This window comes from Opisthocomus hoazin, chromosome 5 (genome assembly GCF_030867145.1).
Source record: "Opisthocomus hoazin isolate bOpiHoa1 chromosome 5, bOpiHoa1.hap1, whole genome shotgun sequence".
NCBI classification, from domain to species: domain Eukaryota; kingdom Metazoa; phylum Chordata; class Aves; order Opisthocomiformes; family Opisthocomidae; genus Opisthocomus; species Opisthocomus hoazin.
The window spans coordinates 84,984,958-85,010,208 of record NC_134418.1 but is presented as its reverse complement, the minus strand read 5'-3'; the positions used below and the strand labels follow the sequence as shown (position 1 = coordinate 85,010,208).

The following is a 25,251-nucleotide window of genomic DNA, read 5'->3' as shown; positions in this document are numbered from 1 at the left end:
CATTCAATCATTAAGGTTGGAAAAGACCTTGAAGATCATCAAGTCCAACCATCAACCCATCACCACCGTGCCTGCTAAACCATGTCCTGAAGTGCCATGTCTACATGTTTTTTGAATCCCTCCAGGGATGGGGACTCCACCACTTCCCCGGGCAGCCTGTTCAATGTTCATCCTGGATGAACACGTCTGAATCCATCCCTTACCAAAGCATGTTTATGTGAGTTGGCATTGATATTCAGGCATTGAGGAAGAAATGAAAAAATAAGGAAGCTCATGAAATAACTACAGTGCTGACGGTGCAGTAAATGGAGAAGGTCCTCTTGTGTCAGAAATACAGGCTGGTCAGAAACTCCTTCACGTAATAATCGAGCACCTGCCAGCAAGCCAGGCTACCAACTGAATGAGCAAGCATGGACTCATTTGTGAGGCATGTGATGATGCCTGTGAAATATTCATCCTACACAAGGTTCACTTACTCATCTGTTCTATATTCCTTACAGTAGGATATTTTTCTTACTAGCAGAAACGCAGATGCTTACAGGTACATAATTGCCATGATATACTTGTGTGATACACACACACACAAATTCATTAATAAGGATAGAATAGACCTCAAGCTAGCCAAAGCTGTCGATGTCTCCATCTATTTAGACTTTCTGAAGTCCATTTCTTGCTTTTTTTTTTTTTTTTTTTTTGGTAAAGAAAGCACAAGTTATGTTCCTGCTTGAAAAAAAAAGAAATAACCAAACACAGTGAAATAAATACAATTGTGAGAGTTACTGGTAAATAAAACCAATCATTTAAAAAATCACCTTTGTGCACCCACTTGTTTACTTTGTTTGATGGTGGAACATGTGTTTTTTTCTTCTACTATTTTTGGAGTTTTGGCATTAATTTTTTCTGTAGTGATACATGAACAGAGAGAACATTGGGTCACTATTTCTACAGCTATCCTCTTTCGTCTCAGGGCTCTATCGTAAGCCGTGAAGAGCTGAGAATTTCCATTTAGGAACCTAACGAAACACATTTGGAAATCCATTTCAACAGTGGATAGAGATTCCTGACAACAAGCACAGGATTTTGGGCATATCTGCTTTGTGCTCAAGACTAACTTGCTCTGAAGTAACAGAAAAATAACTTTGTTATTCTGATAGTGGACCAACACAACAGTCCAAGCTATTTTTGTCACTTGTCTTTAAACGCACGGCAAGCCCAGCAGACATTTGCACGAAATACGAAAAGCCTTTTTTCTTTTTGATTACCATAGAATCACAGAACATTTCAGGCTGGAAGGAACCTTTGCAGCTCATCTAGACCACCTCTCTGCCCAAAGCAGGGCCGACTTCAAAATTGTATCAGGTTGCTCCGGGCTTTGTTCAGCCAACCTTTGGACATCTCAGAGGTGGAGAATCCACAGCCTCTCTGGACCTAAGCACTCTCACCGTGAGCGTTTTTGCCTTATATCCAACTGGAATCTCCCTTGCTGCTACTTGTGTCCACTGCCTCTCCTGCTGTTTGCTGATGCCTCTTCTGTGCTGAGGGGTGGTGGTGGTGAAAGTGGAAGAAGAACACCAGGCACCGTGCAGAAATATACTGTACTCATAACCTTAGGATTGGTGGGGTTTGATGGCTTGTCTTCAACGGAGAAATCAGGATATGCAGTAAGACAGAGCTGAACACACAGCATGCTATCTACTCCACGCTTCATCTCTGTAGACATTTAACAAACACTTAGCATAGCCTAATTTGCAAAAGCAGAGTAAGCTCTTGTAGAAAGACTGTCTTAGAACATGCAAAGAGAATCCACAAGGCAATTTCTGACTAATAGGCCTCCTTTCTCCCCACTGCAAGTTGAGCCTTACCAAGTTACAGGAAAGGCACCGAATATGAGGCTCCTCTGACTTCCTTCCTCCCCTGTGAGACCTGGCTGTTCACACTTACTTCTCTCTCATCTCAAGGCTGCTTGGTGTCGTCAAAATCCTTTGATGAGGTGCCTTGTGGAAGGCCTTTCGGAAATCCAGGTGGGTTATACGAACTGGTACTCGCTTATCAATTCACTTGTTGGGTGTCTCTGAAGAGCTCTGAAGGCTATGTGAGGTAGGACTTTCCTTTAGCAAAGTCACACTGCATCCTCCTGGACATATCACCCGTATTTAGGTGTCCAGCATCACCCTTCTTTAGCTGTCCAGCCTGCTCCGCTCCTCTTGTTTTGTTCAGCAGGTTCTGCCCATCTGTACTGTACCTGCAACGTGGTGCCTCAAGCTACCCCCAGCCCCTCTGCCAGGATTTAACTCTCCTAACCACCCCTTAAGTTCTGCTGAACAATATCGACCCAAATACGTAAAATCAGCTACTGCCATACGGTGCTACGACCTCAGGAAAACCTTACACCTCAGCTTGGGAAGCCTGGCTTACCTTCATGAACATGCTGAATCCGGTTTTGAGGAGGTCGGTGAGGCCTGATGAGACGTGCTCGATATCGACAGGATCAGGTCGATCAGGGTTACAGATCTCTTCCACTACCTGTTTCAGCAGAGGTTTGTAAGAAGCCTGCACGAAAAGAACAACGTGCTGTGAGTAAGGCTGTTCAGACTTGGTGCATCTGCTCTTCTAAATGTTTAATTTCCATCAAAGGCAACAAAAATCATTATCCTAGAAAGGAAACCATTCGGCAGTAGGGACGACACTCTGCTGCCCATCTCAGATGATGGGCACCCAGAAGATCTCACTCCCCTTGTGATGATTTTACAAACACTGAATCGGGGACTTTTAGGAGAGGTTGCTTACTGACCGCTCCTGCCTATCCCCTGGCTATCAGCAGGGGTGGGAAGAGGCCGACCTGCCTGTCCATCCCTCATAGAATCACAGAACCACAGAATGGTTGGGGTTGGAAGGGACCTCTGTGGGTCATCTAGTCCAACCCCCTGCCCAAGCAGGGTCACCCACAGCAGGCTGCACAGCACCACGTCCAGGCGGGTCTGGAATATTTCCAGAGAAGGAGACTCCACAACCTCCCTGGGCAGCCTGGGCCAGGGCTCCGTCACCCTCAGAGGGAAGAAGTTCTTCCTCATGTTCAGACGGAACTTCCTCTGCTTCAGTTTGTTTCATGGGAGAGCAGAGTGACGGAGTCCCTGTTGGTTCTTCAGCTTCTGCGGCCAGGCCGCTCTACATAATACTTCCACCTGCGGAAAACCTTGAGAAAAATAGGCCACACAACCCCACTGATATGCGTGTCAGGGCTTCAGAGAAGTTAGGGACCACAGAAAGCGGAACGTGTAGAGGTCCAAATGGTCGTCATCCTGGAAGAGCCACTTCCAAAGGATCCACCCTGCATCCTCATCTGGGTCTACAGACTTGTGCCGAATATGAATTAGTAGCCTGGAAATTTCCATGTTTCCATGTAGGGGTTGGAAGGGCCCTCTGTCGGTCACCCAGCCCAACCCCCTGCCCAAGCAGGGTCACCCAGAGCAGGCTGCACAGCACCGCGTCCAGGCGGGTCTGGAATATCTCCAGAGAAGGAGACTCCACAGCCTCCCTGGGCAGCCTGGGCCAGGGCTCTGTCACCCTCAGAGGGAAGAAGTTCTTCCTCATGTTCAAGGTTTAAACCACCCTGCCATCCTGAAAAAGTTACTAAGATGAAAATTTTCTGGACTTGTGGAGAGATGCTCTTTAACGAAAATTCTTGGTTTACAGACGGAATCTTGCTCTGCTGCTTTCAGCTTTGCCCAAACTGCGACTGAACTCCAATCACTCCAGCAAGCACAGCAGTCCCAGCAAATCAGCAGCTTTCAGATCCATACATTTGTTTTCCTTTGGGACTAGCCCAGGTATACATCATCCCCTAGATTTCTGACGGGAATCGAGCGTAACATCATTCATTCTGTAAAGATGCTACGCACAAGAAACATCGTGCAGGATAAACATAAAAACGATGGAAAATTAAAAGCAAGCCACTTGGCTTGAGACAAAAAATTTCTGGAGTAATTAAAGAAATGTTTTTCATCCAACACTTCACAGCGAGAAACAAAACTTCAGAGTTTTTTGAATACAATCCTGTCAACGGAGATTTATACAACTCATCCAGTTCTTCTCACCACACGCGCACAATGTTTAATTGAGCCAACAAAGCGAATTACAGCAGACATGAGCCGCAGGATCTTTTAGGGGAACGTGCCAAGATTTGTGTCAAATCCAGTCACGCAAGAAACAACGGTTTGAAAATACCATGCATGCGGGCATGAAGTCCTGTGTATAAAAATCTGCTTAGTATCTTCGTAGATGAGGAACAGAAAGACGTTAGGAATGAAATATTTTTGGAGCAGAGATGAAATCGCAGTTAAACAGAGAGGCTTACCGCACAAAATTAAAGGAAAGAGATTATCGGACTTCAGACAAAGCTATGCACTCAAAAGATGTTAAAAATGTGCTATGATTTCGCACATCTGCTTTTTCAGCACCAAAAACTCAGAGCCCTTCAAAATGATCCAGTTCAGCTACACGGGTACTAAAAGGCAGATGCTGTGGTCACTTACCCTTCTTTAACCATGCTTGTTTCAAACATTTTCAAAATCTTTTATAACTTGAAACACCGGTACTACATTTTTAGGGAGTTTTTATGGTATTTTTTACATGACCCCCAACAGCTGCATTGATTTCTAACTTACAGAATGAAACTCTGATCAGCTTTAAATTTTCGTGGGGCACAAATTGTGCTTAAAACAGCTGTTAAAAACCTCGATGGCTATGGGACGTACTTCAGACAAGACTGTGAGGAGAAAAGGAGAGAGAAAAAGAGAGAGAAAGAAAGAGAATGAGGAAAGGAGAGGGAGGGATGGCAGGAGGGAGGGGGGGAGAGAGGGATGGAGGAAGGGAAGGAGGGAGGGAGGAACACACTTCAGATCAAGATGAAGGGAAAAGAACAGCAGTTACAATATCAGGTAATATAAATATTCTCCTCTTGGCACGGTTGCTACATGAACTGGTTTGACAACCTGATGAAAGCATCATTTTAGGTAAGACACATAAAATTCAGTGCTACAAAAAGTCCTTTTAAGATGCTATCCAATTCTCACTTACTTTTCTGTAGAAACCTTTTCTTAAGTCTTAACAAGAAAAGGAGCTACTGGAGAGAGTCCAGCGGAGGGCTACGAGGATGAGGAGGGGACTGGAGCATCTCTCCGAGGAGAGGCTGAGGGAGCTGGGCTTGTTCAGCCTGGAGAAGAGAAGGCTGAGAGGGGACCTTAGAAATGCCTCTAAATATCTGCAGGGTGGGTGTCAGGAGGACGGGGCCAGACTCTTTCCAGTGGTGCCCAGCGACAGGACAAGGGGCAATGGGCACAAACTGAAGCAGAGGAAGCTCCAGCTGAACATGAGGAAGAACTTCTTCACTCTGAGGGTGACGGAGCCCTGGCCCAGGCTGCCCAGGGAGGCTGTGGAGTCTCCTTCTCTGGAGATATTCCAGCCCCGCCTGGACGCGGTGCTGTGCAGCCTGCTCTGGGTGACCCTGCTTGGGCAGGGGGTTGGACTGGGTGACCCACAGAGGGCCCTGCCAACCCCGACCATTCTGTGATTCTGTGATTCTGTATGGCGCATCGCAGAGCTGCAGAGCAAACCCCTCGTTGCTTCCTCTGGTAATTCTTCCTTGGCACTGACACGGATATGCCAGAGTTTGGATGAAGGACTCCAGGAAGGTCTTGACGATTAGGTCAGTTGTAAAATCTGTACTTAAATATCTTCCCCGTGGGCAGAACGCGTACAGCACTAGCACATCAGCAAAACGAGCGCTGTAATTTTGACAGCATGCTAGAGAAGGAACACACACAGAGAAAACAAAGATCCACTTGCCTGGTGGGTGTTGCTGCCCGGATTATGTATGGAATTAAACTGCTTCAGATGCATTCGAGCTCTTGCAATATCCCTGAGGGACCGAAAGATGTTGTCCACTGCATCGGTGGCCTTCTGAGAAGTCAGGCTCAGCGATGAGCCACAGCCTAAAGAAATAAAGAAACATGGTTATACCTCTAAATGTAAAATTTCCACTACTAGAGTGATTGCAATTAAACTAAAGTAGATCCTTGCTGTTTTGAGAAGACAGGAAAGCTCTAAGATAAAGAAGCTCCTAAATAACGCTACTTAGACAAACTTGACTCGCTGTTTGGGGGGGGATAGGAAAGCTCTAAGATAGAGAGACTCCTAAATAATGTTATTTGGACAGCTCAGCCTTGGGAGGGAAGTTGCACCGAGCTACAGAGAGACAGAGGCACCAAGAGGACAACAAGACCAGAGCCAAACAACCTGGAAGGACATGGTATGTGGGATCTTAGAACTGAGCCAGTGCAGAAACAAAGGTCAGCCAGCAGACACTGTGATGAGGAGTATAAGCCTTCACCTTGAGACCCCCAAAGACCACCCAAGGACACTAACAGACGTGTGAAAGATATTAACATATGCTAATTAGTTATTGTGAAAGTCATGAATCTGCTAAGCATTTCTCCAAAATATAATGAATATGTATACTGTGAGTGTATTTAACCTGAAATGACAGGGTGTTTGGTGCACACGTTTGGAGGAGAGATCCCCCGTGTGCCCGGTGCCGCAATAAGGAATCCCTGCTTAATAGTATTCCAATTATTAGGTCTTCAATTCCAGCTTTCCACGGCATCAACGGAGCCGAGCGAATGAAAAACTCTCAAGTGTTTTGATAAGAAGCAGTAGCAAAAGGATAGCTGGGAGGAAATTTTGAATTAGTTTCATCACATTGTATTCTAGAAACTCAGGTTCTTGTTAGACAGCGTGTCCTCAGCATGGCACGCGTCTCTGTAGCTAAGCCAGAAGCCACGAATCCTAGGCAGCAGGCACAGCGAACAGCACCTCTCTAACCCCATCTGTGACCTAGCGCACACAGCAGCTTCTCTGGCGTGGGGTGTGTTTTGCTCTCCAGCCACAGCAAACAGAAGGTCCCATGCTAGGAGGCCCCGAGGACGAGCTCCGTGTGGAAATGAGCCAGGTCCGTGCTAAATGGTCCGTGGTGGATGAGAAGCCCAACATGAGCCGGCAATGTGCACTGGCAGCCCAGAAAGCCAACCGTGTCCTGGGCTGCATCCAGAGCAGCGTGGCCAGCAGGGCCAGGGAGGGGATTCTGCCCCTTTACTCCGCTCTGGTGAGACCCCACCTGGAGTCCTGCGTCCAGCTCTGCAGCCCCCAGCATAGGAAGGACATGGATGTGTTGGAGCAGGGCCAGAGGAGGGACACAAAGATGATCCGAGGGCTGGAGCACCTCTCCTACGAGGACAGGCTGAGGGAGTTGGGGCTGTTCAGCCTGGAGAAGAGAAGGCTCTGGGGGGACCTTAGAGCAGCAGCCAGTGCCTGAAGGGGCCGACAGGAAGGATGGAGAGGGACTTTTCACAAGGGTGTGGAGTGATAGGACAAGGGGGAATGGCTGTAAACTAAAAGAGGGCAGGTTTAGATTAGACATTAGGAAGAAATTCTTCCCCATGAAGGTGGTGAAGCACTGGCCCAGGTTGCCCAGAGAAGCTGTGGCTGCCCCCTCCCTGGCAGGGTTCAAGGCCAGGTTGGATGGAGCTCTGAGCACCCTGGGCTGGTGGAAGATGTCCCTGCTTATGGCAGGGGGGCTGGAACCAGATGATCTTTAAGGTCCCTTCCAACCCAAACCATTCTATGATTCTATAAATACAGCGGGAAGGAGAGCTACACATTGGGAAGAGCTGTATTGCCATAAAAAGTCATTATCCCTCCAAATGGCACAGTTACTGCTTTTAATGTATTTTTCCAAAGCACTCCTGCTAAGATATAACACATCTTCCACCAAGGCCAACCTCCATTTAGAGGACCACGCCAAAGGTCCCTCCGGGTGGCCAGCCAGTGCCTCATGAAAGACCAATTCCTTGGCTTCATCCCCCTCACCACAGGACCTACATTGCACAGAGGTGCAAAAAATTGGCTTTCTCGGCTGACCCGCCGACGAGGATCACCCAGCTCAGAGATAACTGGGTCGCCCGGTGTTTGCACAGCCCTGTCAACACAGCTCCACGCCTCCTGACATCTCTGCCCGCCTCTATTCTCGCTTGACTCCTCATCGCCGCGGTAGAAGATCCAGCACAAAATCACCCTTCAAAATTTAAAGGGAATTTGGAATAGCTTATCTGATTCAGTCTTTCACATCTTCACATTCTGTAGAGCAGAATATATGTATAATATATACACATACACACACGCCTTTTTTTTTTAATGAGTGCAAAATAACTTATGGGAATCACAGAATCACAGAATAGTAGGGGTTGGAAGGGACCTCTGTGGGTCATCTAGTCCAACCCCCCTGCCGAAGCAGGGTCACCTACAGTAGGCACCCACAGGATCTTGTCCAGGCGGGTCTTGAATATCTCCAGAGAAGGAGACTCCACAACCTCCCTGGACAGTCTGTTCCAGTGCTCCGTCACCCTCAGAGGGAAGAAGTTCTTCCTCATGTTCAGACGGAACTTCCTGTGCCTCAGTTTGTGCCCATTGCCCCTTGTCCTGTCACTGGGCACCACTGAAAGAGCTTGGCCCCATCCTCCTGACACTCACCCTTCAGATATTTGTAGGCATTTCTAAGGTCCCCTTGCAGCCTTCTCTTCTTCAGGCTGAACAAGCCCAGTTCCCTCAACCTCTCCTCGTAGGAGAGATGCTCCAGTCCCCTCACCATCCTTGTAGCCCTGCGCTGGACTCTCTCCAGTAGCTCTTCATCCTTCTTGAACTGGTGAGCCCAGAACTGGACACAGCACTCCAGATGAGGCCTCACCAGGGCAGTGTAGAGGGGAAGGAGAACCTCCCTCGTCCTGCTGGCCACACTCTTCTTGATGCACCCCAGGATCCCATTGGCTTTCTTGGCAGCCAGGGCACACTGCTGAATATTTTTATTGTTATGTATGCGTACAACCCGCATGCTCCGATACTCTGACTGCCTGAAGTTTCATTTTCCCTTTGGCCGAGGAGCCTGCGTGCGGTCGGTGAAAGCCGTGACCGCAAGCCTGCAGCTCTTGAAAATAAGCACCGGTGCTCTTGAAATCAGAGATGGCTCCTGCCAGTGATCTCGTGCCGGTTTGCGTGCGAGGGAGCAGCGTCCCACAGCTGAAAAAAAAGTGGAAGTGAACACCTCCTGGGCAGACGAGGTCAGTAAATCAAGCCCGAGGTGGGGAATCCTGGTTTCTATTTATCGCTAGCACAGGGAAAATATTCAGAGGAGACCTCGTCCGGCCGGTGCGCTTCTACCCTGCCCATGGGGAAACAGAGGAATGGAGGGTTGGACTAGATGACCCACAGAGGTCCCTTCCAACCCCTGCCATTCTGTGATTCTGTGAATGGGAAAACGGGGCAGGCCCCGCTCGCTCCCAGCTCTGAGGCCGTGCGTGTTTAATAGCTCACATTTATAAAGCGCTTTGCAAATGAACATTAAAATGAAGAGCCATATCTCATTACCATATTACTAGATCTTCCTCCTCTCCAAGAGCCAAGATTTCTCTGTTTCAGCCACATTATAGATAAGCAGCTCCTAGCTAATGTAAGCAGTTATATTTTCTTTATCCTTTTTTTAATCCTTTATCAGCAAACGCCGTTGATTTGGCCAAGCCACCTCTGGAACGTTTCCTTTCGCTAGCGAACGCAAGTCCCCCGCGTTGAGCAAGTTCACTCAAGGTAAAAATCACATCAAGTTTGCTTTGCTTTGCACATTCTTCTTTTTTTCCTTAATTGTTTATTTTCTTGGACCATTTAAAAGCATTTTATTTTGGCTCTGCAGTTATTTTTCTCCAAAAAGCAATACTTGTCTCCTTCTCCTGTTGGCATCACTTCTCCTTCTCTCTCTTTATTTTAACAAGAGCTTTTTGACCAAGAAGTTTCAAACCAGCTTGTCACCTCCCGCGTCTGGAAGCGCAGGGCAGGTTCCTGTGGGCACGGTCTGGCTCCGTGGCTGGAAGCCCCCGCGATGCTCCTCACCTTGCCCGGCCCGGCGCGTCCCACTTGGCTTTTTGTTCCTGGCTCCATCTTCCTTTGAGCAATCCCCCGCCATCGGTTTAACGGGCCCCACCACTTCACCCCCGTCGCCAGCTCCAAACCAAGAGAAGAGCTGCTGGAGAGAGTCCAGCGGAGGGCTGCAAGGATGATGAGGGGACTGGAGCATCTCCCCTACGAGGAGAGGCTGAGGGAGCTGGGCTTCTTCAGCCTGGAGAAGAGAAGGCTGAGAGGGGACCTTATCAATGCTTATAAATATCTGCAGGGTGGGTGTCAGGAGGACGGGGCCAGACTCTTTCCAGTGGTGCCCAGCGACAGGACAAGGGGCAACGGGCACAAACTGAAGCAGACGAAGTTCCAGCTGAACACGAGGAAGAACTTCTTCCCTCTGAGGGTGACAGAGCCCTGGAACAGGCTGCCCAGGGAGGCTGTGGAGTCTCCTTCTCTGGAGATATTCCAGACCCACCTGGACAAGGTCCTCTACAGCCTACTCTAGGTGACCCTGCTTCGGCAGGGGGTTGGGCTGGGTGACCCACAGAGGTCCCTTCCAACCCCGACCATTCTGTGATTCTGTGAAGAGCCCCGGCACGCCGTGCAGACCGGAGCGCATCCCCACTTGCACCCGAGCAGGGGCTCAGTGCGTGCTCCCAGTCTCCACGGTGCTGGGGGGCACTGGGAATCGAAGCTCTGGTCTGGTGCCAGTTTAAGGCTGGCAGATGGAGGGAAAAGAGCCGTACTTTGAAAGGTTTCTCTAAAATGGGGCTTTCTTGGGACTTCTGAGCAAGCAACATCACATGTGTGGAGAAGTCACAGAATCACAGAATCATGAAGATTGGAAAAGATCTCGAAGATCATCAAGTCCAGCTGTCAACCCATCACCCCCGTGCCTGCTAAACCATGTCCCCAAGTGCCACATCTACACGGTTTTTGAACCCTTCCAGGGATGGGGACTCCACCACTGCCCTGGGCAGCCTGGTCCAATGCCTGACCACTCTTTCAGTGAAGAAATTTTTCCTAATATCCAATCTAAACCTGCCCTGATGCACTTGAGGCCATTGACTCCTTGAGGTCATGGGTCTCTTTCTCCACCCTGACACCCAGTTCTTATTTTTTTAAATGTATATTAAAAAAGAAAAACTTTATCTTTGCCATCTTATTGTTGAGATTTACAATAAAAATCTCTGCAGGCTGCTGCGTACCTGCCGCACAGCAGTGGGTTTGCAGGGGGGAGCCGGCTTCCCCTCCAGCCTGGAGAACAACAGGAGCTTGTGCTGTACGAAGGGCTGGCAGCTACAAATCACCTCCCGTTCGCACCTTCCCCATGAATGGGGCTGTGTGTGCATAGGGGGAGCAGAACACAACCCCTCTCTCTGCCCGCTTCGCGCTGCCTCGGAATCTGCTCCTTTTACCACGGCGAGGAGGTGGAATACATTAGCTGCCGCGCAGCTCAAGTGCTAATTAAAACAACTCTTCCTGTTACTGTTTTTTTCACGGGAAGTTAAATGGCATAGGAAAGCACGCTGAATGGATTCCTTTGAATCCTGAGCCCTATTATGTATGGGAAAAGGCATTTAAAGGAAATTTGGGGATATTGCTTTCCTGTCAGTCTTGAAGAAGGCCAGTTGTGGAAAAAAAGAAAATCACTGTTAACCAGCACAAGACTAAAGATTTTAAAGCACGTATCTGAGATCTTGATGACATCCCAAGAAGAACACAAGCCCGTTCTGCGGTAAGCGGTGCCCGACCTCACCGATATCGCTCCTGCCCTGCTTCCACCCGCTTGCGCTGCACGCGAGGGGAGTCAGAGGGTGCGGAGCTGCATCCAGCGCCAAACCGGACGAGACTGCCAGACCTTCTTTTTGATCTACTTCTGAACTTTTTCATCAGAGAGAACCCATCTCCTCTTCAGCTACACATCTGCATAACCACTGGTACCAGAACGAATCCATTTTCACAAGGAGCTTGAGAAGTGGAGAACGGAGATGCTCTGCTCTACAGCCTGGGGTGGCCCAGAAACCAAACCAGACCAAGTTCTTCTCCTGATTTCTGAAGTCAGAAGGAAGATGCTTTAAGAAAATGATGCAGGCATCATGAACCCACGAGATCTATCATTATATAGTGGCGTGCGATTGATTATTCCCTCCCTGAATGCAACAAATGAGAATTTCAGGACTGTGCAAAGAAAACCTTTCGCTGTGCTTTGTCTCTTTTGGCATGGGGTCCTGGCACTGTACACAAACTTGTTCTTTCTCTGAAGCAGTCCGATAATTATTAACAGTCTGATAATTATTAACACTTTGTGAAGGTCTTTGATACTTCCGAGATACCACTGAAAGGCTACGATTCTCACAAAGTTAAAAATTTTGGAAAGCTGAAAGTTTATCACTTGACTCTGTTTTATTGGTGTTAGGCTCTCTCTAGAGCCCATTTACAGAAATAAACCAGTATAAACCCTGCAAACCCTGGAACGGAGCTGGCAGCGCAGCCAAGCTGTTGGAGAAGCACACACTGAAGCGCAGGCTAACCCAGAAAACTGGTACTTCAGGGAGGAGAAACCCCAGCATCGGGATTGTGTTACGCGAGCTGTTTTCTAGATACGCAGAGTTAATTTGCTTGTCGGCAAAAGACAGAGGAAGAACAGAGATACAGGGTGCCTTGAGGGCCCGAACTCAAAATACAGCACCACGATATGAAACTAATGAAAATCTTCTATTTTTATACTTTAGATGATATAGCACAGCAACAGGGGTCCTTCTTTTTCTAGCAGATAAATCCAAAAGCATGTATCTGTATACCCACAGCCGTATGTTTTGTAATAGTTTTGATCTCTCCGTGCATTAAGGCTGTTATGAAAACGTAGGTACGAATGCACATGGTTACACAGACCACGGCTGGTTTTTGCGAGGAAAAAAACATGTGTGAAAACCAAAACTGGGATGAAATTTGGGTGCTTCTCTTCTCACTTCTCACCTTTCTTCCCCATGGATTCTGCCACCTGTTTGAATCTTTATTCTTCAATCAGATTTGTATTCAATCGTGCTCTCTGCTGGCGAGTGTGATACTGTGGGACAAGGAAGGGCGGGCCAGAAGACAAGACATCCGTCACTGCCCAACAGCGACACCAGCAGAAGGTGAAAAATCAGAAGCCCTTGCCCCTGTCATGCCCCAGCCCTTCATTGTGACTGGGAGGCTGAGCTCAGCTTGGACCACGCTACTGTGGAACTGTGGAACTCCTTGGGAGGGAGGCAAGTTATCTGTGCACCAGAGGCCAAGAGGCCGAGACTCCTCCAGGCATCACAGCCTGAGCGGGAACTTGGGATTTCACAGAGTCACAGACTGGTTGGGGTTGGAAGGGACCTCTGGGGATCACCCAGTCCAACCCCCTGCTGAAGCAGGGTCACCCAGAGCAGGCTGCACAGCACCGCGTCCAGGCAGGGCTGGAATATCTCCAGAGAAGGAGACTCCACAGCCTCCCTGGGCAGCCTGGGCCAGGGCTCCGTCACCCTCAGAGGGAAGAAGTTCTTCCTCATGTTCTGCTGGAATTTCCTCTGCTTCAGTTTGTGCCCGTTGCCCCTTGTCCTGTCACTGGGCACCACTGGAAAGAGTCTGGCCCCGTCCTCCTGACACCCACCCTGCAGATATTTATAAGCATTTCTAAGGTCCCCTCTCAGCCTTCTCTTCTTCAGGCTGAACAAGCCCAGCTCCCTCAGCCTCTCCTTGTAGGAGAGACGCTCCAGTCCCCTCACCATCCTCACAGCCCTCCGCTGGACTCTCTCCAGTAGCTCCTCATCTTTCTTGAGCTGGGGAGCCCAGAACTGGACACAGGACTCCAGATGAGGCCTCACCAGGGCAGTGTAGAGGGGAAGGAGAACGTCCCTCGTCCTGCTGGCCACACTCCTCTTGATGCACCCCAGGATCCCATTGGCCTTCTTGGCACCCAGGGCACACTGCTGGCTCATGGTCACCCTGTTGTCCCCCAGCACTCCCAGTCCCTCTCCACAGAGCTGCTCTCCAGCAGGTCAGCCCCAGCCTGTACTGGTGCCTGGGGTTGTTCCTCCCCAGGCGCAGGACCCCGCACTTGCCCTTGTTGAACTCTAGGGCTCTGAGCAACCTGACCTCGTTCAGGGTGCCCCTGCTTATCTGGGGGGTGGAGTTGGACTAGATGACCTTTAAAGGCCCCTTCCCACCCAGACTATTCTGTGATTCTATGTGATTCTCTCTGCCCAAGTCTCCAGCCTGTCCAGGTCTCGCTGGATCGCAGCACAGCCTTCTGGTGTATCCACCACCCCTCCTAGATGTGCCATCAGCAAGCTCGCTGAGGGTACACTCAGCCCTGGGCTTGCTCGGCCCTTCTGTCCATCCACACAGCACCGAACAGCAGCCTGCAAATGCCAGCAGGCAGGAACACAAACGCAGGGGAGGAGGAAAGCGAAGAACAGCAGCATATGGGCAAAACAGTAGAAAAGGGAGGGAAAATGCATACGGTGTTAAAAATCAAAGCAGAATGGTTTTCTCCCTCAATTATTAGCAACATCTGATTTGAACCTGTGTGAAAGCCGAGGTTCGCATGGAGGGGTCACTGTAGGGCTCCAGCTGAAGTCTGAGACTTCAGAATAAATCAAAGGGATTATCTGAAAAGCCACATGACAGAGAAGGTCAGCTCCGCGTTTCTATAAATGCCATTTATAGTCTGGTTGGCAAATGGAGAAGGAAAACGTGGTGGCATGCAGGGACGCTCCAGGGCACTCGCCAGCACCAAAGGAGCGCAAGGGATGGTACGGATGTGGTGGCTGCGATGGGAGCAGGCAGGGTCTGATCCACCACCAAGGAAACCACGGATCCACCACCAAGGAAACCACGGAAGCGAGCGCTGTGACCGGCAAAGGTGCAATTTGTACCCTGGGCTGCATCCAGAGCAGCGTGGCCAGCAGGGCGAGGGAGGGGATTCTGCCCCTCTACTCCGCTCTGGTGAGACCCCACCTGGAGTCCTGCGTCCAGCTCTGGAGCCCCCAACATAGGAAGGACATGGATGTGTTGGAGCGGGGCCAGAGGAGGGACATGAAGATGATCCGAGGGCTGGAGCACCTCTCCTACAAGGACAGGCTGGGGGAGTTGGGGCTGTTCAGCCTGGAGAAGAGAAGGCTCCAGGGTGACCTTAGAGCAGCTGCCAGTGCCTGAAGGGGCTGCAGGAAGGATGGAGAGGGGCTTTTCACAAGGGTGTGTAGTGATAGGACAAGGGGGAACGGCTCTAAACTAAAAGAGGGCAGATTTAGATCAGATATTGGGAAGAAATTCTTCCCCATGAGGGTGGTGAGGCCCTGGCTCAGGTTGCCCAGGGAAGCTGTGGCTGTCCCCTCCCTGGCAGTGTCCAAGGCCAGGTTGGATGGAGCTCTGAGCACCCTGGTCTGGTGGAAGATGTCCCTGCTGATGGCAGGGGGGTTGGAACCAGATGGTCTTTAAGGTCTCTTCCAACCCAAACCATTCTGTGATTCTATGATTCTATGATTTTCATCATGACAAACATCTCCCAGTGGGAGAGAAAAGCCAGGGATGTTTTTTTTAAAAGAGTAACTAAATTCAGAATCCTAAATCTCCACTTCAGCTTTTAAATAAACACCCAAACTTCGGCAGCGGCGAGCATCCAGGCATTGCACGCATACGTCTCCACGGGCGGTCCAGCTCAGATGTGACGTTTATGACCCAGGGACACATTCTGCGAGCTCTGGAGCTCACCGGGGAGGGATTGCAAGAGCCAGCGGCGGGCTTGGACAGCTTGTTGTTGGCCTCAAGTGTAGGAACCTCCTGTGGAAACTGATCTTCGGCGTGCAAGGCACACACAGCCCACCCGGCTAAGCACCTCGCTGGATCTCAAGCTCTGAAGCTGCACGCGTAAAAAATCCGGCCACTTACCCACGTGATTAAATATGGATTTAAGACCTATCTTTGGAGAGTAATTAATAAAAAAAATTGAAATTTTGGCATCAATATCTGTCACTTGGACGTTTCTGTTTTACGGGAATATTTTGTTGCCACCGTCTTGCCAAAACCCAACAGCACAAGATGTGAAATCGGCTTTTATGAAGCACTGCAAACTCAGTACTGCAGGCTCTCGTGCCACGTGAAATTAAACCTGTCAGTTCAGCGAACAAGCACAGGGACAAACCACAGCACTTACCGGAGTGAATTACATAAACGAATTGCGGGAGGAATTTAAGTTAGGCTCACATGTGCTTTCTGCAGGAAATTAATGTAACAAATTCATTAGGGAATCGTTCAGCTGCTCCCTCAAGTAGTCCATATCTTAATTAAAACCCCACACATGTTAATAAAGCTGTGGTAAGTGGTCTGTAAGTCTAACAAGGCCTCCCAATAACGTTCTTGCAAGAACTCACTAAAACTCCAGGTTTTACTAAACAACAGAGAGCTTTACGAAAAAAACCACCCTAGGCCCTGTACGACCAAAAGCCCTTGGTCTTTTGCAAGCCGTTCTCAGCGACCCTCCTTTTGTCTGCAGGCTGGTGGCTGCACTTTGGCAAGGACAGATTTTTGCTCCCATCAAGGACTTCCTTGCTATTCTTGCTATTTGGGTGGTGAAACACTGGAACGGGTTGCCCAGAGAGGTGGTGGAGGTCCCATCCCTGGAAACATTCAAGGCCAGGTTGGACGGGGCTCTGAGCAACCTGGGCTGGTTGGAGATGGCCCTGCTCACTGCAGGGAGGTTGGGCTAGAGGAGGTCTGAAGGTCCCTTCCAACCCAAAGCATTCTATGATTCACACATGGGCCGTTCAGCAATGCTATGAAGTTCCACCTTCAGATCTGCTGCCTCTCACCTACTCCACAAGGTACCCCAGAAGGTACCACGCACGTGAAGGACAAACAGCACGCGGGTAAGAGGGATGACGTTCATGTCCAGGCACCAGCAAGCGAGGCATCAAGTACCACCAGTACGGCAAAGCCTCCTCAGCCAGTGTGCACCAGAATGGAGGACACCTTGTATGTGTGAAATGGTACAGCTGTACTCCTTCAGCATGGGTGGATGGGACCCTGCCACTGCCTTTTCTAGCCTACTTATTCACGACCTAATAGTCCTGTTTCTTCCTTTCTTTCTCCAAGGACCTGCAAGCCGCCCTTGTGTGAGAGACCACCTGGAGCCGGATGAGCCTTTTTTTATGCTACGGCCTTGTTTACGCTCAGACGGCGCTGTTCATGCCAGACTTCACACCACCTGGGCTGGGGAAAACCCTATGCAAAGAAAAGTGTTCCTAAGCCACTGCGTTTAAAGCTGTTCATAAAGAAACACCTCAAAGGCCTGGTTTGTCTCTGCACTATGAAGCAGCAGAGCAGGGAGGAAGCTCATGCAGAAGTCCATGGGAGTCTAGATGCTCTACCAATGGGTGTCTAGATGCTCTACCCATGGCAGTCTAGACGTTCTAGCCACGGGAGTCTAGATTCTTGACCCATAGGTGTCTAGATGCCCTACCCGCAGGAGTCTACATGCTCAGATCACGGGAGTCTAGATGCTCTGCCCACGGGAGTCCAGATGCTCGACCCATGGGAGTCTAGACGCTTGACCAACTTGGCCTCAGAGGGGAGTCTCAAGAAAACATGGCAAGATCTGCAAATGTCCTTATTTTTATAAAACTTTTCTTTTTTATGTTGATTATAAGGAATCATATGTTTAAAACAACAACAAAGTGAAATGAGTCTTTCAGTATTTTTGTTTGATTTTTCCATCTTTTGCTTCTTGGCTTGGAGAATGGAAATGAATCCAATCAACGTTTTTTGAATTCACAGTCCGGTTTGATTGTACGTTCCTCATACTCCCAAGTCAGGCTTGCAGGTGCAATAGGAAAATGCTTCCTTCTGAAAACAACTGTACTACTTAGAATTTTTAAAAAAGCATACACCTGTTTCAACTCATGGATCTAAGAATGATGGCAATGGAGAAGTGTCCAAGAGACATTTTCTTTCCCAACTTAAGTTTTAAGCCAAACCAGAACTCACGGTATCCTTCAACTAGTGAAGGAAGCTTTAGACAACAACGTAAATGTTTAGAAACATAAGATCACAATTAAAACTCAAAGTTGTAATCTATTTATCAGCTACTGAAGCAAAACAATAGACAAAAATAATGACATTTTAATGCTAAAAAGGCATTTTAAAGGCCTCTTCACCCAGTATGCTATACAACAGGTGAAAAGCCATGTGAAAACTGACATGGATAAGCACTTTGGCTGCATTCAATGGGCTCTATTTAATGATAGATAATAATAACAATGACAGATTATAATAATTGTGATTTAATTTCCCCCCTTATTCAAAGGAACACAGTTATGCTACATCCCTTAAGCACCTTTTGCTTTAAATTCACAACTCTGTTCAGAACAGTTTCCCTTAGAAAAATGACATCGCTTACCTTCTAAAATTAAAATTAAACTCTGAAAGGATTGTTAGCCCAAAAGACTAGAAGGTTGTTTTCCAGGAGAGACTGGATGAAAAAGCTAAAAGCTAAATGTCAGTCCTGTATTAATCTACACTCTTCTGAGTTTTGATGCTAACAGTGGGTAGAAATACACCGTAACAAGTTTACAAAGTTCACAGTAGTAAGAAATGGAGCTGTCAGATAAATGCAATTATCATAGATTTCCAGTTCTTGTAATATTTGAAATTCAAGCATGACAATCTGACAAATGATACACCAACCTTGACATACTTTATGTAGTACTCAGCTAGTGCCACACTACCCAGCTGGGAGAGGAACGAAAGACTATAAGCCGTGCTCAGTGTAAGTGCGACAGAACACAAGATGTGTAGCAATAAACTCTCCAAAGTTAATCCACAAAATTAGAGTTTCCAGCTTAACTGCATTGTCAGAAGACAAATATATTGTTTGAGTTGCACCGTGCTCACTTCTGGAATCCTGATTACAGAAAGCATTCAGGTGTGAAGTCCCACTGCAATCTGGTCACAATACCCTCAACTTTATAGAAATTTCCACACCAAAATCAGGAATTCTACTTCAATGGCAACCCACCACACTGCAAGTCGTACACGAGCAAGGGCAAGAGGACTGGAAACTAACTTGTACAACTAACCATCTACCTGTAAAACACAACATTGTGCATGTGGGCTTGGGATGCCAGAGTCAATTTTTGAAGCTATGAACCGTGAACAATTTAATTCTAGTATAAAAACAAGCCGTATTGTCTGTCACCTTACCAGAGTTTGACACTGGAACGCTTTGTGTCTAGATAAAAAGGCAGATAAAAAGGTAGATAAAAAGGTACAGCATGGGTGATTATGTTATTTATAATAAGCATTATGTCTCTGGTAAGATCAGGAAAAGCATATTTTGCAGAGGCGTTTGCTCTTCATGAATCTCATGGAAATATCTACGCAAAAGCAGTACTACATTCGGAGTCAGAACCACAACAGGAGAGGTCTTGGCAAATTTCTCTTTTCAGCTTTTGTCTAAGTGGTTGTTTATGTTTTTCATCACCTGCTGTAAGACTATTTCATTTGAAATCATTGCTGGAGTGCTCTCTCGAAAGATGAGTCTCGTTTCGGGAATATTTCACATCTGAGTGAGAATAACATCCTACAAAAAAGACCTTCACTGAAGATTCTTTTCTTTATGACAGCAGATAACACTGACTCATCTCAATGATTCACAAGTCTTCCTATGTTCACCTACTTTTACAACCCATGGGAACTGTGCCCTGCGCTTTGCAGAGATCGTAAGAATACAGCCCAGTCCAAACACCCAGCAATCTGCAGGTAAACAAGGCAAGGCAACCAAGCAGAAGGCATGGGCAGAAAGAACAATAATAAAGCAATAAAAAACACAAGTTAGAAAGAAAGCACTGAGTGAACTCTCCCAATTTATGTTAATTTTTAAATTGAAATTACTGTTGCACAAGAGTCAAGACACAGCCCGCATAAAGCATACTTTGGCTGAAGAAATAAAAGCGGTGAGGCTGCGGAGAGGCTCTGAGAGAGGCATGAAGGAGCCCTGCTACGGGGAGAGGGACCAGCGTGCCACCACGCGCTTCCAAAGGGTGAGCGCCGACACCACGTGCCCAGCCGCCCCTTCCACCGAGCACACGGGTGCTCAAGACACAGCAGATCCCTGGCTGTGAACAACACAAAATCATACTGGGAGGGGTGGCAGATACGCCAGAAGGTTGTGCTGCCATCCAGCGAGACCTGGACAGGCTGGAGAGCTGGGCGGAGAGGAACCTGATGAGGTTCAACAAGGGCAAGGGCAGGGTCCTGCGCCTGGGGAGGAACAACCCCAGGCACCTGTACAGGCTGGGGCTGACCTGCTGGAGAGCAGCTCTGCGGAGAGGGACTGGGAGTGCTGGGGGACAACAGGGTGACCATGAGCCAGCAGCGTGCCCTGGGTGCCAAGAAGGCCAATGGGATCCTGGGGTGCATCAAGAGGAGTGTGGGCAGCAGGGCGAGGGAGGTTCTCCTTCCCCTCTGCTCTGCCCTGGTGAGGCCCCATCTGCAGTGCTGTGTCTAGTTCTGGGCTCCCCAGTTCAAGAAAGATGAGGAGCTACTGGAGAGAGTCCAGCAGAGGGCTACAAGGATGATGAGGGGACTGGAGCATCTCTCCTACGAGGAAAGGCTGAGGGAGCTGGGCTTGTTCAGCCTGGAGAAGAGAAGGCTGAGAGGGGACCTTAGAAATGCTTATAAATATCTGCAGGGTGGGGGTCAGGAGGATGGGGCCAGACTCCTTCCAGTGGTGCCCAGTGACAGGACAAGGGGCAATGGGCACAAACTGAAGCAGAGGAAGCTCCAGCTGAACACGAGGAAGAACTTCTTCCCTCTGAGGGTGACGGAGCCCTGGCCCAGGCTGCCCAGGGAGGCTGTGGAGTCTCCTTCTCTGGAGATATTCAAGACCCGCCTGGACAAGGTCCTGTGCAGCCTGCTCTGGGTGACCCTGCTTGGGCAGGGGGTTGGACTGGGTGACCCACAGAGGTCCCTTCCAACCCCAACCAGTCTGTGATTCTGTGATACAACTGATGATTGTTGTCGTCCTTTTTCTTGTCTACTAACCAGAAGGCACGCTGCAGGGCAGATGGCAAGCGCCAGTCCGTGAAGAAAACTATCAGCGATCCAAGCCGCAAGTGCATGCACAGAGGGAGGAAATCTCCTGGAGTATCAAGCAGAATAAAATCGTACTGATAAAACAGATAATAATTCCTAATAGGTGCAACAGATAAAAAAAAAATGTGCTGGCAGAGGCCTCAGCTTAGCAGAAAAACACACATTCTACCTGAAAGATGCGGTGGGGTGAAATTCGGCCAGTGCGTAAGTGCCTTGTTGAAACAGGGTTAAACTCTCTGGTTTCCACTGAGAAATATTTTAATTAACAAACAATTTTTGTTTTAAGAAAGAAACAATTGACTGGCTATTTTAATGAACAAACAATTGACTGGCTTGTGGAGTTGGTCTAGAACGTTTCTTAAGCACTTCAGAATTCAGATGTTTTTGTCTTTCAAACTAATGGCAAATGTTGTACGCGTTGGTGAAAACACAGCTTTTACCACAGGCTTGAAGAAACAATGACGGGCAGAAAATGCCTGGGATCCCTCGTCATTTCCATTTGGTACAAACTGTTCACGTTTCCAGGACAAACCAATCATGAAAAGCACTCCTAAGCTTGCAGTCACGTTTCAACACCTGCTTATTGACGGTGGCCAAAAGAACGAGGATAACCTGATTCACGCTTCAAGCACATGGCAGAAGCGCAGGGATTTTTTTCATTAAAAAAAGAGGACATGCAATTTCAAAATTAACTGGATTATACTTTTTTTGCTTGTTTAGGAAACCAAGAGCTTAGCAAATGCAAGCGACCAGTCAAGGCCGAAGGACCGACGGCAGTGATTTCGCCGCGAGGCTGAGCTGTGGAAGCCCAATGCTGTAGCCCATCGTGGGACCAGGCAAGGGCAGCTCCAACGCACCTCCAGACCACCAAACCCCACCATCGGCAGGGTGCTCGTACAACGGCAATCATACAGCTCCAACAGAAATATTTATAATGATATATCTACGCTAAGAGGTCCTCAAATGACCAGCAGACGTAGATGTCGCTCCATGGAGATGTACCACACAGACTGAAGCCTGTGGAGCAGAGGAGGAGACTCCTGAGACTCCAACCGTAACCACATCTCATATCAGAAGGGGAAAACACTGACTAATTTTGGTCCTGAAGCCCTTACACCAGCTCGTGACTGCTGATCTCAATGAGTAATTCCTGCACAGGGAAGAATTACACGGGGATGTAGTTGTGAATGTAAACCTTGTGAAAAATCACATCTACAGCTTTTTCTCCCACATTCAAACTCAACACCAAACCTGACTGAACTTCTCAGTGTTACGTTCCCTCATTCGCTACTAATCACAATTAATCAGGACTGCATTTGTAACAGTTCATGAATTTTCCCTGTACATTTTTAGTACAAAAGCACTCAGAGAAGGAACAACGCCTCACCCTTCCATGTAGGTCTCGAAACCAGAAGAACGGCCTCCTTTTCCCCACTCTTAACTGTTTCAGCCAAAAGACTGGTGGAAGAAAAGTTTATGAATCAGCCAAGAAATTGTAAAAAACAAAAAACCACTTCAGAGAAACTGTGAGTTTTCTGCTTCCTTTATGCACTTGCTACCGAGCAACTTGGTCCTTGCCTTTTTCTGATCAGCTGGTGGCACATTTGGAGACAAATGCTGCCCTCCGTAGCTAATTTCACAGAAACACAGAATCACACAATGGTTGGGGTTGGCAGGGACCTCTGTGGGTCACCCAGAGCAGGCTGCACAGCACCGCGTCCAGGCGGGGCTGGAATATCTCCAGAGAAGGAGACTCCACAGCCTCCCTGGGCAGCCTGGGCCAGGGCTCTGTCACCCTCAGAGGGAAGAAGTTCTTCCTCATCTTCAGCTGGAGCTTCCTCTGCTTCAGTTTGTGCCCGTTGCCCCTTGTCCTGTCGCTGGGCACCACTGAAAAGAGTCTGGCCCCATCCTCCTGACACCCACCCTGCAGATATTTAGAGGCATTTCTAAGGTCCCCTCTCAGCCTTCTCCAGGCTTCAGTCTTTCTGATTGCTGCTTCACCTCCCTTCTGCTTCACCTGATTTTCGAGCTGCAGAAATGGAGAATTTTGAAAACAAACCAGTCCTGCTCCTCTTGATTGGCCATAAAAGCACCCAAGGCCTTAGGGTCAGGCCACAGCTACCTACCCTGCCCCCGAGCAGGTAGGTCAGTGAACTGCAGGGACAAACCAGGAATGGCCGAGGAGATACCAATTCCACCAGCCAACTCCCTTGTCGCCTCCTGGGCACTGGGTCTCACTTCATTAAACTTATTTATTAGCAAGATTCTGCCATTCTGATAATGTTTTCTTACCTGATTTGGATAACAGAAGTAGCCCTAATTACTGAATGTCCCCATCTGCCTTGGTGGAAAACAGTGGCGAAACCTTTCTCTACTGAGATTCCGCCTGTACAGCAAGAAGACCCACATGCTGGTGTCCAGATCTAGTCCTTCTGTGCCTTGGTGTCAACATCAAACTATCAGTTATTGTAAAGCTCTCCCCTGGCTGATGGGAAACATGTCCATGTCCATGGACTGCCCGCAGTCTCTTGCTGGCTCCTCAGTGACCACAGACACACCTCTGTGCTGGAAATGCTGGGTGTTTCATCACCAAAACACGTGTCTGAGCAACTCTCCTTCCAAAATCACGAATTGACGGCTTTCAGGCTGAGGAGCAAAATGTATGACAGCATGTATAATTAGAGATAGACGTAATTAATAAGCCAAGGACCCATCTTTCAGACGTGTTGCGGTTGATGTGTATCTCCCTCCCTGAATTCCATACATCGTTAGTCATAACGTGAACGAAATGATTAGGTGACCGGGTAGACTGCTAGCTCTAAGCCTTCATTTCCCGTGGAGTTCACATGGAAGCATGCTACTGACCAACAGACAGCCACTCTCAGAACCCTTCCCTGCACCATTGCTGCTTGGTGGACACCCATAACTCATTCCTCCTCCCTCCCAGTGCCATGAGAAGACAAGCCGCGCGTGGAGGGGGCTGCAGAGGATGCGCACGCGAGGGCGGCTGGTCCTATTCAGCGTTCCCAGCCGCAACGGGCATCACTCCCACCCTCCTGACAGCAGCCCATGGCAGTAACGAGCCGTCCTGTTGACACTTGTGACGTGCCAGGGGACGGGGCGGCAAGCCATGGGACTCGGCAGCAGGACACGTCACCTCAGAAGTGAACCAGCACGGAGTAAGAAAACGCGTACGTTTCCAAGCACTGCAAAAGACTAAAGGACAAAGCTTCCCCATACACTTCATTCCTACTTTCTCTCTGATAAGTAAACTGATGTTTATCGTACGTTCTGTGCAACATCACCACTACAGCCCCAGCCAACGTCATGGTGACTTTCTCTGCAATTTTATTCAAGAAGTTTTTGCCAACCACAGATGGAAAATTATGACCGGGACGTAGTAAGGTCTTCTTATCCTATATTTTTTTAATTATATTTTTATTTTTACACCAAAGGATTAGAAATATTCTATTCAGTTATTCTATACGGCATCTGGAAAATATACTGTTTTCTTTCCCAGGTATTTTCCCTCTTCACTGGGGCAGAACAGCCGCAGTAACTGAATAAAACTTGAAGGCAGAGCCTGGAAATCAGTGAACAGAGATCTTTCTGCTCTAGGAAGATGGTGGAAAGCAGGACCATGCTCTGGCTCCTGGACCGAGCTCAGAGCATGCTTTGGCTCCCGCCAAAAGCACCGTACCATGAGGATGAAGCTGACCACGTCTGCCCATGGCAAGGTTGGAGTGCCGCGTTTTCTGGGCACGGCCGCTCTGCTTCTGCTTCCAGAGCTGATGGGACACAACCAGCCGGCCCTGAGCAGAGCACGCAGCGAGCGGCCATCCCCCTGCTCTGGGTGGAACAGCACGTTTAAGCTTCTACCATCATCCCCCGGGCTTGAATTGTCCTGTCACAGCTTATTATAACTCTCTGCACTCCCAGAAGCTTAACTAGACCTTGGTTTCTATGTTGATTGTTGTCCATTTAAAAATACTCTGAAGTGGGATTCATCTCTCATAGTGTTGTCCATCTGAAAACCAGAAAGCTGGTCCACGCTCGTTATCGCATCTCAGGGGATCTCCTGTAAAAGCCAATCTGTCTGCACCGACGATAGGCCAACTCCAGAAAGCTTCACCT

At 48.5% G+C, this 25,251-nt stretch overlaps 1 protein-coding gene across 1 annotated transcript in view; it reads right to left on the bottom strand.

The window, feature by feature from the left end:
- The window catches only part of SCFD2 (sec1 family domain containing 2), a 224,057-nt gene that overhangs the window by 12,021 nt on the left and 186,785 nt on the right, over window positions 1-25,251 (bottom strand). The window contains exons 6-7 of the mRNA XM_009940592.2: window positions 5,845-5,990; window positions 2,416-2,550 (exon numbers count right to left, since the gene is read on the bottom strand). Of these exons, the coding sequence (XP_009938894.2) occupies window positions 2,416-2,550; window positions 5,845-5,990 (281 nt within the window). The remainder of the gene's footprint in view (window positions 1-2,415; window positions 2,551-5,844; window positions 5,991-25,251) is intronic.